A 16,370-nucleotide genomic window follows, 5' to 3' on the forward strand; every position below is an offset into this window, starting at 1 on the left:
ATACTGGCATATTTCAAGATAGCTACAATGAATGATTCATTTAACAAGAGAAAGACATTTGATTTATCAGAAGGGCATGGGTGTTTCCTGTATATTTAAACAGTAGGTCACCTTGCATAGAGATCCCTCAGAGACCACCTGGCAGTAAAAGGGTTAATTAAAATCAAGTAACAGTGCTAATGAACTGAGCTTGGTTAACTCCAGTTTAGTGGAAATAACAAAGCAAAAAAAAAAAACCGTAGCATCTGCCTCCCTGTTTTATTCCTGCATGAAAGATCTTATAATGTATCCAATGCCGATGTCTATTTTTAACCACCATCCTATTGCATGCTTCCCCCAGCGTCTGTCTTCCCATCCATGTGTCTGTGCCTTATAGCACTTTCTCTTAGTGCATTGCCTTGGATCATATAATATGAATGCTCCTTAGCAGCAGCTTACCAGCTTGCAACACATATTCTGTCACTGTGGGTATAGGCAGGAGATTTTAGGTCTTTCGTTTCTGTTTCTTTCCATCTATCCCTCTCTTTCTGATCTTTTCTGCCTCTTCCTGAAATCTCCCACATTGCTATCCTTTTCCCTTCTTGCTTGCCTAATTTGCCATTCACTCTTTCTTCTGCCTTGTGCCTCTATTCTTCCTTTTCCCTGTGTCCCTACTCCCTGCCTGCCTGTTTTATCTGCCTGATTTCTCTCACTCTCCCTCTTTCTTCATTTCGGTACAGTAGCATTCTTTTCATAAACAAGCACAGAGCCCTCTCTGTGCTTTTTCTCTGTGCCCCTGTTTCCTCTTCCACTTTAATCAATAGACACACCAGCATGAGAGTTGCTCAGATGAATGACTCCTTGTGAATCTCAGCCTAGACTTCTCTTTCTGCGACTGTGCTGCACAGAGCTTGAAATCCTTCTCTACTACCCTTTCTAATATTCCTCTCCCAGAGGCAAGGACTCTGTCATGTTGTCCGGTGGAATATGCCAGTTTGTGGGTCTCAGAATACACCTTCTTACCATCCTCTTCCTGATTCTCTTGCGAGGAATCCAGGCTGAAGGTAAGACAATCTATGGCATCAATGTAAATACTCAGATTACCTTATCGTTTATCTGCTTTACAATGGACGAACTGTGTCTAATTGTCTAGAATTTGCCCTATTTAAGATTGATACTGCATTTCATAATATGGTATTGCGCGGCAATCAGTTAGTGCTGGTTCTATTTTTATACAGAGAGGCTTAGAATGTATGTGCATGTTTGAGTTAACTCTGCATAGCACTGTATTTCTCAAAGACGTAGTAACATTTCATTTGTCTAGGGAAATAAGTGTTTTCTTATAGTGTAGATTCTGACATCAGATTCAGATAATGGGTCATGGCAGAGTTTGTTCGTATTCACTTAAGGATTGTTTTATTGTGACCTCAACACAATAAGGCAGAGCAAGAAACAATATCTGATCCCCATGCACCTGGAGCACTATTGGAGCCAAAAACGCAACGACTATGAAAGTTAATCTTTCAGCACAATTCAGTGGTTAGTCTTGTTGGCATGGGCACTGCTGTGGTGTTTTGGTTATTTGATCTGTTCTTCTGTAACATGTGAAGACAAAACCTTACGGATAATTGTTGGTCATATCTCCCTCCATGAGGACATTCTAGTGCACATGTCTCTGTTGAAACACTGCTTGAAATGAATGTCCAGCTATGAGAACATGTTCTTATAGAGATGGTTGGTACCTAATGAAAGGGTAGTATAGAAAAAAATGCACAAGCATTAAGAGTTGTGTCTATATTTTTGTTTGTAGAACATTTTTATTGCCTCTACCGACAATTTATCCACTTTTGTACTGAAGTGGGTTATTAAATAGATTATACCCCCCCTTCAATGAATCTCAGCAATTTTGTATGGAAGTAAGTCAGTTAGTATAGTATTGCCCCATTCTGTTCTACAGAGAAAAGCTATAGAGCCAAATGCTATCACACTGCATGTCGATCTCTGATGGTCTGTATAACAAGTGGCACTGGATTTATATGGATTTATAACTCCATTATTTTATAATGGATTTGTAAAGATCTGTAAAGCATTATACCCTGCGGGGGTGAGATACACATGTGACAGTGGGGATATTAAATTGCAATCTGCACTGCTCTTTTGATAAAGTTAATATGTGATAAATAAGCTTATGCAGATACTTTAAAAAGTGGATTCCTACGATGTAGTACAATGCTATACCCAAGTTCAGAACTGCATATTAACACTAGCAATAAAAGCTGCCACAAACAGATAAATAACTTTCAATCAGATTGCACATAATTTATTTGCCAAAGGTTACAGCAGACAAACTTTTTTTGTTGCAACATTTCATTTGTTTTAGTGGCTAGTTGTATGCTTCTGATTAGCATTCTGCTTTCTAGGCTTTAACTATGGACCTATTGGGTCTACAGACCCTTATGAACTGTTGGTTTATCTGGCATCATCCTAAAAAAATGAGTTCCATTAGGAAATGTGCGGCTTCTCATATGTTACCAGCAGAGCTCTGTGTCTCTACTGAAAGCAAGGTGCAAGATCTGTAGTACTGTGATTGTTAGTTTAACAAGAACTACATGAAAATGTATTGCCGAGTGCTTTCAGAAGTAAATGGAGCAACATGCCAAAACATCAGTGTTTGTACACTCTACGTTTATTAATTGCACAAACATTTCTGGCCCATTTGGCTTTAACCTAACAATGTTGAAATATAAAACAAAGACCTTTTCAATCTGGTTACGTTAGCAGATAAATCTCTTCTTTGTGAAGAAAGGCAACTGGCATCCATTCTAGCCACAGGCTGTAATGTTAATAAGGGGCATTGATTTCCTGTGAAAGTTATCAATTTGATATATTAAAATGGATTGCTGGGAGGATGCAGAAGGATTAACTGATGTGTGACATTCTCATGCTGGCTGTCTTCACTGCTTCCTACTATCCAGATAGGCTGGCTCTGAAAACAACCCAGTGGTTAAGTTACTATTCAATACATGGTAAAAGTCATACAATCAAACGGATAAAACCTGCACCCAACTAAGTATAACTATAAGTAATGAGTTAAATCCAATACTACTCTGACCAACAATAAAGTGCACTCACTGTAACCACCCTTTGGTCACTTTGCCATTGAAGGTTCAAGCCGGCTTTGTTTTATGTGTTTTTGTTTTACTTATTATGCAATAAACTGTTATTTGGCTGATGATACAGTTAAATATTAGGGATGGGCTAATTTGACCCATTTTGTTTTGCCGAAAAATTTGCCGGCGGTGAAATGTCATTAAAGTCTATGGGCGTCAACATTTTTTTTTTTACCGCATGGTGCCATACAAGTCTATGGGCATCATTTCTGCGGCGAAACAAGGTGAAAGAATTCGCCCATCCCTATTAAATATTATAAACAGGTGCAATCTGGAAAGAAAGTAGAGGTTAAAGTATATGGATGATATTGTAAATTAAGAAATGCGGTGGAACAAGAAGTTAGGTACAACCTCACAGGGTATAAAAGATTCCTACACTTTAGGATGGAACTGCTTTGTGGCAGGTTGTTGTTTCTCCTACTTAATGTAACTGACTGTGTCGCAGTGTGACCTGGATTTTACTATTGAGTGCTGTTCTTAGATCTACCAGGCAGCTGTTATCTTGTGTTAGGGAGCTGCTATCTGGTTACCTTCCCATTGTTCTGTTGTTTGGCTGCTGGGGGGGGGTGATATCACTCCAACTTGCAGTACAGAGTGATTGAAGTTTATCAGAGCACAAGTCACATGATTGGGGGCAGCTGGAAACTGACAAAATGTCTAGCCCCATGTCAGATTTCAAAATTAAATATAAAAAAATATGTTTTCTCTTTTGAGAATTGGATTTCAGTGCAGAAGTCTGCTGGAGCAGCACTTTTAACTGATGCGTTTTAACCATGTCATGCAGTATTGGGGCCACTGCAATTTCATTTTAGGGTTCCTGAGCCTTGGGAAGATGAATTTTTACAAATCAGTGAAGGTCCAAAGTTGCAAAGTCTCTTTCCTTTTTTACTGTGGCCCTGGATCTAAACATAGAGTATCATTGTACACTGTAGTCACTCAGCATTCATGATGCCCATATGTACTCAATAAAACCAGAGATGATATGGAGCTTGGGTTCAGCCAATAAAGACTTTGGTTCTGCAACCAATCAATTAATGGGCACTCATAAAGCTTTCATACCATTGAAAACATTGTTGAGATAATCTTATTTGTTGCTCAAACAACAGATTTTCTAATATGCAGAATAGCAATTTTATGTTTTATATTGACACTGATAATATATCACCAGAATAGATCTCACTAACCTTTTGATAGTTATCATGAAGAGAAGATATTTTCTACATAGTACTTTAAACCAGTATTAGGCCATTTGCATGTTAGCGTTTTATATGTTAATGCTTGCTCTCGTGGTATGGACCTAAATGCTGCTAATGGGGTGTCTATGTGCTAATTCACACTGTCATAATTGTGTTTCAGTATACAAAAGTAAGTGGTACACCTATAAAGTACAAGCAGTCACTTTGGACATAAAGATTCACAAGAGTCGCAGTTCAAAAAGAAAGTCAAGGCCAAAGGTCTTTGATGTGAAAAATTCGAGAAAACAAAGGAAAAATCTACCTGCATAAATGCACTATACCAATGCTATAGGCAAATGTTACAGGTCTTTGAGACTTTAATCTTCCAGACACCTGTATGCAGAGCCAGGGCCACCATCAGAAATCGCAGGGCCCCATAGGAAAAAATTTCCTGGGCCCCCTGGGCTGCGCCCACCACAAGCCCCACCTACAGGTCCGCCCTCCCCACCCCACAGGTCCACCCCCCACACACACTAAAAAAAACAAAAATATTGGTGGTCAGGGCCCCCCCATTGAAAAAAACATTTGTGGTCAGGGCCCCCCATTAAAAATATTGGTGGCTAGGACCCCACATGGGGAAAAAATTGGTGGCCAGGACCCCCCCACAAGTTATAAGAAAATTGGTGGCCAGGGTCCCCCTTAAACATCCATGTAAAAAAACTTGCACACCCAGAAGTTTAAAAAAAGTTTGATGCCCAGGGCCCTGCCATTTTACACTTACTTCATTAGTGTGGCCCACCTGCTGTCAGTGAGCTGCCAACTACAGAAGGGAGGAGGGGAGCACAGGTGGCTGCATCTTCTTCCAGTGACAAAAGTCCTGGTAAAGCAGCCTGGTGATTGGATGAGCTGGAGGAGAAGTTCAAACCTCAGCTATCCAATCCCTGAGCAGCTCAACCAGGACTTAAACTCAGTGGCCAATAAGGGGAAGTAATGGACAGAAGATACCTCCCCTTGTGCTCCCGCCCTGCCTTCCCGAAGTCAGCAGCTCTCAGAAAGCGGGGGGGTCCGGCTAATCAAGAAAGTGCGACGTGGCAGGGCCCCCCTTACCCTCGGGGCCCCCTACAACTCTTCCCCCTGTCCCCCCCCCTGATGGCTGCCCTGAGCACAGCATTTGCAATGAAGCCTTAATGGGAATGGAGGATGTCAGAGGTTTTAAAGTAAATAATCAAGTAGTTAATTAAAGGAAGATAATATTAACCTATTATGGGTTTTGATAACAATATCCTTTGTGAAAGTTTGGTGTGCTCTGCCAAAACAAATAAAAAACAAAATTGTGCAGCCAGCAAAGCTGAATAGTATCTAGAATGGCGTAATTGAGAATATAACTTGCACCCTTGTCTAAGCTATTAGCACTGATGGAAAAGCGTTCAATTGGTCCATTACAATGTGTGCAAAGTAAAAAAACCCTCATACTGCCAGTGTAAGTGTTTTAAAAAATTGAGTAGATCTTGCTTTTGATAGATAGTTTACATTGTTTGTATAACTAAAAGGCAGGGTTGTATCATCATTATCATTGTTTATCATATGCAAACCACATTTTCAGGCTGAAAAGTGCCAGTGTAGTCTATGAAGTGTGCCCAGGACAAGCTAATGATCACAGCCACCTAGCGTTCGTGCACATGACAGAGAATGATGGAGTGTGATTGGAAAGTGAAACACACCTGCATCTGATCTTCCAGGACCCTGAACTTGTAGTAGGGAGATAGAACAGGTACATGTCTAGCACCTCCTAACGTTGTGCCATAGACACGTGCCTCTTATTCCTAGTTTTGGCTCTGCTTCCAGTGGTGGCACTTGCAGGTGAAGGGATTCAAGAAGCTAGCCATTCCTAATGTGAGCAATTGTGTCCATGCCCTAGGAAATGAATTTGTGCCCATGGGCCAATGTTTACTGATAGTAGTTCCTGTACCCTAGTCTATTAAAGGGGAGAATGCACATAGTTAGTTCTCTTTATACTCCACTCCAGATGGGGGTTGATAATGCCTTAGTAAAGTCAGGGACAAGGGAACCTGTGAGTGAGATAAAGTAAGTGGCAGGTGGCATCTGTTATAAAACACTCTATGAGTGTAAAGTAGTAAGGGCAGCTTTGTTCTGCACCAAGGAAGCTTAGTTCAGGTTTATTCCCTGGGTAACACCAGATTGTGACTAAAGTTGGTAGGATTCCCTTGGAGCTAAGCGCCCTTTGAGAAATCAGGTACATTGGAAGCAAACACCTGTGCTGTGAGTAATACCCATTGTAAACTCGGTGTATGATACAAAATTGTGCCACAAATATTTGGTGTACAAAGGAATTACTAGGGATGCACTGAATCCAGGATTCGGTTCAGGATTCGGCCAGGATTCGGCCTTTTTTCAGCAGGATTCGGATTTGGCCGAATCCTTCTGCCTGGCCGAACCGAATTCGAATCCTAATTTGCATATGTAAATTAGGGGCAGGGAGGGAAATTGCATGAATTCAGTGCATCCCTAGGAATTGCCTTCTCTTTTATTAGTTATTCTTCCTGTTCCTAATTAAGGACCACTGGTGCCCAAGTGTGAAAGTGAATGTGTTGAGAGTTATAATTCACCCTGGAGATCCTTCTACCATTACTAAGTTCAAAGCCCAGCTGAGTAATGAGACACATGTAGCAGTGCTCTACCCTTGAAAGGTAAATGCTAAATTTTAAAGGCTATATACAGTGCCAAAAGAAGTAAAATTCACTGGTGGAAATGTGGATGATTATGCCCCAGACCTACCTGGTTTGGAAGGTAGTCCAAACCAAAAAATGCAGTAGACACTCATAGATCCCACAAACAGGTGTATGAATAAAAAAAAAATATTTTATTACAAAAATAGAGGGTTTGCAAAATGCACCTAATTATCAGCTTGATTAAGTTTGTTTGTGCACAAAATGCATAAGGCTTTTTGCATACCATATGGTTTTATAATAAAGCAAACTTTAATTTTTTTCATACACCTGTTCATGGAATCTGTGTGTGTCTACTGCATTTTTTGATTTGGACTACCGCCCTGAGTTACATGCTTCCAGCTACAACTGTTGCTCTACAAAGTCTGTCTGCAGTGTGCGCAAAGGAAAGGACACACCTAGTTGCAGTCTCCTGAAAACAAATTTGTTCACATACAGTATAATGCCTTTTGTGTAAAAGTTTTTTGGACAACCTATAGGGCTCATTTATGGCCACTGGTACAAGTACTTCTGAGCTCAGTTGGACACAAGGCTGTGCTCGTATTGACACTATTCGTTGTGTCCAAACACATGTCTTACACCTCTGTATTGTTATGATGAACACTCGTCCATTGTGAAAATTGTGCACAAGCGCACTCCTAATTAGGGGTCTATTTATCATGTGTATAAAAAGTGGAGTGACACATCACCGATGATGTTGCTTGTAGCAAGCAATCAATATCTGCTTTTGTTTACTAACTGTTGTAATCTAATAGTATTAACAGAAGGAGATATATGAAAACCTGCAACAGCTAGCCACAGGTTGCACACGTCTTGTACAAACCTATTTTTAACCTGATTCTAACTGTTTCTATCTGATCCCCTAAAACTAATGAAACCACAGCCAGCCCCCATAATAACTTCTTAAACTGCTCTTTATAACTGAACCTTTTAATGTGACACCTAACCACTCGTTATATAGCTCCTTCCTCCCTCCTTTTGTTCCTTTAATCACCATGTATAATTCATCTGCTACAAGCTTTTAGAACCACAAGAATAATCTTCCTTAATTCTTTAAGCAAACACTCACTTAATCTCTCCTTAAACATTTTTAACAACCTTTCAAGTCAACCCTGGACTACTGAAATCCCATTTCTTGATGCTGCTTATCTGGCTTCTTGCTTAGATCTGTTTATCTTTCATATATCTTTTACTGGAATTGGTTATCCATAATTCTTTGGATCTGGGTAATGTATATATCTTAGTTGGGATCAAGTGCAAGGTACTGTTTTATTATTACAGAGAAAAAGGAATTAATTTTTAAAAATTAGAATTATTTGATTAAAATGGAGTGTATGGGAGATAGGCTTCCTGTAATTGGTAGCTTTCTGGATAACAGGTTTCTGGATAATGGATTCTACACCATTTATATAAGACTATTTACATGAAATTATGAAGCCTTTTGCTGAAATGCTGGTCCATTTAAGACTAAAGGATATTTTCAATAGGCGCATAATTCTTAGCAATCTTTGACCAATTTGTGGTACTTGAAATGATGAGGAAGAGGTGAACTCTTTCCAAATGAGTCTGTCATTTCCTATATTCATTGCTATAAAAGGTCGAACTTGTCAGCAGGTCCTGATAAAAGAGCCTATTATATTGCCCCATGGGCATTGAAAAGCAGGTTTTGGATCACCCATGCTAGTAGTTATGGTTGAAGAAAATTCCAGCATGAAATGATGAGCTCACGTGCATTTGTGAAAAGAAGTACAGTATATCCACAATAAAGGACGATGAGGATCAAAGTGTGTTGTTTACCTGGGGCACTGTGGCTACATATATTTTTCATCACTAGCTATATTGCTGCATGCATGATTTCAGATTGTTTCTCTGCAAATACTTATTTTAACATCTGCCATAAAAGTCAGTTTTGAAGACTGACAGTGATATAGTAAGGAACATTCTCTTCGTGTCAGCCATTGAACTCTAGTTATTTTAAAATCCCTCTTGGCCTCATGAGGGCATCGCTAACCAATTTACACGTTTTCTGGCTGCTCGGCTACGATATACAGCTTGAGCTTTGTTGTATCTACTTGATACAATACACTGTTCATTCCTAAAAGTGCATCTATACACTTAAACTCAATATTACCACAGTTCAGTTATAACAACATAATCATTGGGGTATAAAAAAACTTTATCGGATGCATATGGCGTGTGAAATTTTTCCACAATAACTCCTTCTCACTGCAGACTAAAGAAGCAAGAGAAACAAGCAAGAGAAACAAGGAGGAGAAGGGTAATATATATGTAATTAAGTCCCCCATCCTTCATTTGAAATGCCTCTGCTCTCATATATAATAAAGGATGACTTCAGCATATAGAAAGGAATAAAGTCAAAGACAGTGTGGGAATAATGTATTCCCCTTTTCATTTTGATTTTTTAATGAATAATATTGATGCTCTTAAAAGTTTCACATCACATGGGCATTAATACATGATGCAGGTACTAGAAGTTACTAGGCCAGCGGCTGTCAAGTGTTTGTGCTGGGCTGCTAAAAGCATGTAATGGAAGCACATAACAAGTAGCTTGAGAGAGTAAAACATTATATTACTGACATCTATTTGCAGGTTATTGTATTGTATATAGACTCTGAAGTCTTGTATTAGCAACAATTCTTAAACTTAATTAAAGACTAAGAGGTGTGTTGTCAGATACTTACTGCACAGCTACATAGACACCAGTGCATTCTTTAGTTCACAGTCAGATATTGCAGAGTAGCTATGCAAGATATGGATTTTAAAAACAGGATCTCCTTCCTCTCAGTGCCATGCAAGAGCACCAAGGTGTTCGTCCTCGTTTAAAAACAGCAGCTTTGCCAATGATTTCCTTGTGATGGGTGAATTTAAATACCTTCCCTCTAGTAGTGATAAGACTAAAGCTAAATTGAAAAAGATGCTTGGATGAGAGCTGAAATGTTTTTAAGATTACTCCAGGTCCAGTTGCTTTAGTCCAGTGATCCCCAACTATTGGTTCACGAGCAACATGTTGTTCACTACCCCCTTGGATGTTGCTTCCACTGGTCTCAAAGCAGGTGCTTATTTCTGAATTCCAGGCTTGGAGGCACAATTCAGTTGCATAAAAACAGGCATACTGCCAAACACAGCTTCCTTCAGACCACCTATCCATATTGGGGCTACTAAATAGACAATCATGGGAACGATATAGTAGTAAAACAAAACAGAGGCGCCAAAAGGATAAAAATAGCTAAAAGCACTTAAAAACCCAATGGGTAATTCAGAGGAGGTAGTAATGAACTTATCTCCTCCAAGCAGACACCAACGAAAGTGGTAATTTTCAATAATAGTTTATTCACAAAACAGCAATACTGTTTTGTGAATAAACTATTATTGAAAATTACCACTTTCGTTGGTGTCTGCTTGGAGGAGGTAAGTTCATTACTACCTCCTCTGAATTACCCATTGGGTTTTTAAGTGCTTTTAGCTATTTTTATCCTTTTGGCGCCTCTGTTTTGTTTTACTACCATATTGAGTCCACCCCGAGTGGAGGGGTATCATCCCCTTTTTCTTCTTCTACAGAGAGCGACGTTTTATTCCTGAGTGGGGTCAGGATAATCTCCCCACCTGCCTATACAGTGGTTGCCTATCGGTAACCCTTGTTTGTGAGTATTAACTTGTTTACTCTACCATTACTCCCTGTAAAAAAATATTACACTATTGGGGCTCTTGGTGTTCCTTTTTGTCTCCAATCATGGGAACGTCTTTCATGTTTGTGTTGCTCCGCAACTCTTTTAATGGGTAAAAAAGTTGGAGACCCTTGCTTAGGACATATCATTAGTACATATAGCATAGTATGATGACCTGGAAAAATGAAAAGCTTTATAGACATAGGGGCAGATTTATCAAAGGTCAAGGTGAATTTTTAAATTAAAAAAATTCAAATTTCAAGCTATTTTTTGTGTACTTCGACTAGGGAATAGTCCAAATTCGATTTGAATTTGGAAAAAAAAACGAAAATTGAATATCGAAATTTATCATGTACTGTCTCTTTAAAAATTCAACTTCGACCATTCACCATCTAAAACCTGACGAAATTCTGTTTTAGCCTATGGGGGACCTCCCAGAACCTATTTGGATTCAATTGGATTCGTACGAATCGAAGTAATAGTGCATTTAAATCGTAAAATAGAAGTTTTTCCCAAAATAAACTTCAATTTGTACAATTTGAATACGCTATTACTTTGATTCGTGCGATTCGAATTCGGCCGAATATTAACCTATTTGAAAACTGACCTATTCGACCAAAAAAAAAACAACTTAATTTCGGTTGGTCTTTTTGAATTTGAATTTCGAAGTTTTTCAAATTCAAAATTTGACCCTTGATACATATGCCCCATTATCTCATTTATTAGGATTTCTGGCTGTGCTGATATAATTCATCCATATTTTCCTTACATTCAATTTTCTCACCAAAACCTGCACCTCAGCAGGTTCTAGGTGTATATTTGGTGGTGAGATTTTTGATTTCTATGATTTTCCTTTTAAACAAATACTTTAGAAAAGTGGCTTGGGCAATTAACGCAATGGCGATAAAAAATGAGATCATGAATTTTTGTGCAATTTATGAGAATCATAGAAACCTGATCCAGACTTGATAAATCAACCCATAAGGTCTAGCTAAAGGGTATACAATCCTTTTTGAAAATGCTGTACTGTCGCATTCAGTAGATTTGCTCCATTGGAAACGTGCCGCATGGTGGGTAAAAACATGGCAATTTGGATCTGAATTTTGCCCTTTGCACATTGCTATTCATTTATAAATCAATCATTTGAGACTGAAGGAATATGTGTATACCACTGAATTTATACTTACTTGTGTAGTGAAATGTCTGCGTGTGTATACAAACATTGCAAATTCCATTTATCACAGAAGGAAGTCACTCTATTTGAGACAGCTGCAAGATACAAGGTCAAGCAACTCAATCACAGTAAATTTGTACCTGAAATAATAGTAGGGTAGGTTTGTGATACACAGTATTTTTACATGCATCACATTTTCAAGTAGTAGCTATAGTCAAAATAAACAAGAAACCCAAATATGCATACATTTACTTATTTCAAATAAAGTACATTCATTCACATAATCTGTATCAAATTCACATTTACTAAACAACAACATAATTAGTTTTATATTGCTAAGGATTTAACCAAATCTGAATCCTGCAAAAGCACTGAGATTTGGCTGAATCCTGGATTGGGTTTATTGCTTGGCATTTTTGGGAATGTTTATTAGTTATCTAAAAACATTATTTTATTGAAACTTTGGGGGACTTCTGGCATGTGTTAACCTTGAATATGTAACCATTGAACCAGACTGCCATTTGGATAAAGCCCTACAACATGTAAGTATTGGCTATATTATCATCTGTTATGTGTAATAACTACAATATTTGGTAGTTAATAGCATATAACTTTGTGGTTTATTTTATATGAGTTCATTAATTTAAGTAGCCAGTATTTGAGTGGGAGGTTCAGACAGATTCCCAGGTATTTGAAAATGGTTAAGAATAGGACATTGAAAGTATTACAGAAATCCAAAAAAATAAGAATGAGGTCTCCCAATAATATATGTTATTATGACATTCAATTGGTTTACAAAATAGAAGATAAAAAAAGGTCCCATGATAAACAGCATGCAGAAAAATTTTTCTTTATATATGATGACCACTGAAAACAAATTTTTTTACTCTAATAACTTTGAACATACTCAAAATTCGAATATGCAGTTATTTAAGAAAAAATGTCAACCTCTAATATTCGATCAAATCGTCCCGAATAGGCTTGGGTGAATTTGACCAACTTCGTTTTGCCCAAAATATCCTGCTGCCCATTAAAGTCTATGGGCATCAAAATGTTTTGACGCTCGATGCCATACAAGTCTATGGGTGCCCATCCCTAGTCCCAACCTGAAAATGTTTTCCTCCAAAAAAAGGTAAAGCAATTAACATAAAAAAGGTAGGCAATTAACATATTAAAATAGTTCAATAGACCTCTGCCATTGACTTGTAAATTAACTCGCCAGGTTTTAGGTGGCAAATATTCAAATTAGAACTGTTTCCAAGGTCGAGGTGTGATAAATCTCACATGCAAATTTACATTCGAATGGGAGATTAAAATCTGAATGTGTGAATTTTAACACCAAAAAAAAAATTCGAATTTGAGTTTACTATTCAACCCTTAATACATCTGCCCCTTTATGTGGGAGATACTGATCACATTGTAATAATTCGGAGTAAAATTCTCTCTATATATGATGACCACTGAAAACAAGACTGTTCCATTATCTGTGTTTAAAAATATCTAACCATTAATTTAACCCACATCTACTTTAAATGCTCAAGTACTTTTCATGAATTTTAAGTTTTCTTTATTTAGGTACAAATAAATACCAAACATGAATTCCCTTTGGGAAATTAAAAAAGAAAAACCTATTCAACCCTTAATACATCTGCCCCTTTATGTGGGAGATACTGATCACATTGTAATAATTCGGAGTAAAATTCTCTCTATATATGATGACCACTGAAAACAAGACTGTTCCATTATCTGTGTTTAAAAATATCTAATCATTAATTTAACCCACATCTACTTTAAATGCCCAAGTACTTTTCATGAATTTTAAGTTTTCTTTATTTAGGTACAAATAAATACCAAACATGAATTCCCTTTGGGAAATTAAAAAAGAAAAACCTGTAAATACCATTTTTAACCTTTGACTTATTAAATGTGGGAGATACTGATCACATTGTAATAAAACTTCACTTTTTGCCATTGTGCAGACCATATTGATCAATAAACTATTTCTATGCAAAACTGAATATTGTAGAAAATTTTACTTTTACTAGAATTGTTTGAAGGAGAAATACAAACATTAATTAACTTGCTGGCAAGAGTCTACAGAACCATACAAACATGCGAACTGTAAAATTGTAACAGCTGCCAGTAATACCTAAACATGGTGTGAGCTGCATCTCACAAAGTAGTATGTCCATATGGTCACCACCATGTCACAACTGTCTAACTGGTTTATTAGACAAATTAGACAATTTTAGGATTCTTGAATTACTAAAAATAATTACATCTTCCATAATAATAGTTACAAACAGGCAATTAATAATGTTCATAAATGACCTGGGGAGGCCAATGTACTTTTTTATTGACATTTTTTCAAAAACCGATTGAGAAAAAATGTGTTAAATTAAACTTGATTGTGTTTTTTTTCTCCATTTTAGACTTTCATTTGAATTAGATAAGCCCAAACACATTGGGGTGATTTAGAAACACTGGGCAAATTGGTACCTGGGCAGTATCCAATCACATGATTGCTTTCAGAGTTCAACCTGCAGCTGGCGGAAAAAAGTCACTGATTGGTTGCTATGGGTTACTGCCCAGGAGCAAATTTGCACATTGTTTATAATTAGCCCCATTAAGTCATGGTAAGAGAACTTGATCAAAAAGAAAATTATATTGTTCTAGTCAGTTTTTAAAGTTGGACTTCTTACAAGATTTTAGCTGTAATTTTTTCCACTGGAATGTTCAAGATTTTCTTTTATTAACAACTCTTGAAAATTCAAACTCTGATAGAAATAAAGTTCATATTTTTTGCTGTAATTTTCTTACATCACAGAATAAAGTAATCTCAAAAGTTCCTCATTTTGCCTTATGGTGACTGCTCTGTGTCATTATTATACTTAACAAAATTTCTTATCAGAAACTAACGGGGTTAGTAAGTGCGACTTTATCTAAATATTTTCTGCTACAAACTTTGATCAAATCTGCTCGGGTTTTTAACACTTATTTATTACATTTTCCGGAAAACTTGATTTTTTCATCCGATTTTCAAGATTTTTTCAAAATTTTACCTGAAAACTCCAAATACTTTGAAAATTATTGGGACACTTTCCCATTGACTTGTATGCAACCTCGACAGGTCTGAGATGCCAGATTTTCAGATTCAGACTTTTTCATCCTCAGGGTTTAATAAATTCTGAAAAATTTGAGATTTTTTAAAAGTCCAGTTTAATAATGAATTTTTTTCATGAGGAGTTTAGTAAATAATCAGCTTGAAAAAGGAACTAAAATGTTCTGAAAGCTTGCTATGATTATATTAGTTAGCCAATAAAGGTATCGCCTTTATACCACTTTTGTTATTTTTTAATTTCAAAAGGGATGCCCAGTAACATTTTTACTGGCTAACGCTGTACAGCAACTTCAAGGGGCGCATTTACTTAGTTCGAATGAAGGAATAGAATTTAAAAAACGTTGAATTTCTAATGTTTTTTTGGCTACTTCGACCATCGAATGGGCTACTTTGACTACGACTTCGACTTCGAATCGAACGATTCGAACTAAAAATCGTTCGACTATTCAACCATTCGATAGTTGAAGTACTGTCTCTTTAAAAAAAAACTTCGACCCCCTAGTTCGCCACCTAAAACCTACCAAAGTCAATGTTAGCCTATGGGGAAGGTCCCCATAGGCTTTCTAAATATTTTTTGTCAAAGAAAAATCATTCGATCGATGGATTAAAATCGAACGATTCGAAGGATTTAATCATTCAATCAAACGATTTTCCGTTCGATCAAAGTTTTTGTGGTAAATCCTTCGACTTCGATATTCGACGTCGAAGGATTTCCATTCGGCAGTCGAATATCGAGGGTTAATTAGCCCTTGATATTCGACCATAAGTAAATTTGCCCCAAACTGTAAATAACCCCCAATTTATTAAACCACAATTTTTTCAGGTTTGGCTTTTTGATACCAAAAATCAAAAAAACTTTCATGGGATTTATGATATGACAAAAGTGCAAAATTCCGAATGTGAAAATACTTCAGCCCAAACCTGTCGATGTCCCTTTTACATCTGGAAGATCTTTGTTTGAGTCAAAGGTTTTTGGGTTTTTTTTCTGTTGGCTTTTCTGCAACATATGAAGAGTTAGTTATTGTGTGACAAGTCAAAAAGTTGTGTTTTTTGCGACTTTTCTCTTTCGTGCTTTTTCAGTTCGGATCTTTTAATAAACTTCATGACATTTGTGATTTTAGAGAAAGTGAGTTCAGTCTCTAAAACCACTAAAATGAGACTGTTGATATGAAGGCCTTCACAGACGCACCAAATCCACAATTTCCACAATTTTGAACACAGAATCCACTACAAACTAATGCAAACCCTAATATGCATATGCAAACTGACAAAATTATAGAAAAAATTTACTTCTGCTCTAAAGTCACCTAATAATTTA

At 37.2% G+C, this 16,370-nt stretch overlaps 1 protein-coding gene across 1 annotated transcript in view; it reads left to right on the plus strand.

Moving 5' to 3' along the window:
* The first annotated feature begins 283 nt into the window (after nucleotides 1-283).
* sez6l.L (seizure related 6 homolog-like L homeolog) overlaps nucleotides 284-16,370 on the plus strand; it is a 210,807-nt gene continuing 194,720 nt past the window's right edge. The window contains exon 1 of the mRNA XM_041566129.1: nucleotides 284-1,043. Coding sequence (XP_041422063.1) covers nucleotides 950-1,043 — 94 coding nt within the window. The 5' untranslated portion in view covers nucleotides 284-949. The remainder of the gene's footprint in view (nucleotides 1,044-16,370) is intronic.

This window comes from Xenopus laevis, chromosome 1L (genome assembly GCF_017654675.1).
Source record: "Xenopus laevis strain J_2021 chromosome 1L, Xenopus_laevis_v10.1, whole genome shotgun sequence".
Classification (NCBI taxonomy): Eukaryota; Metazoa; Chordata; class Amphibia; order Anura; family Pipidae; genus Xenopus; species Xenopus laevis.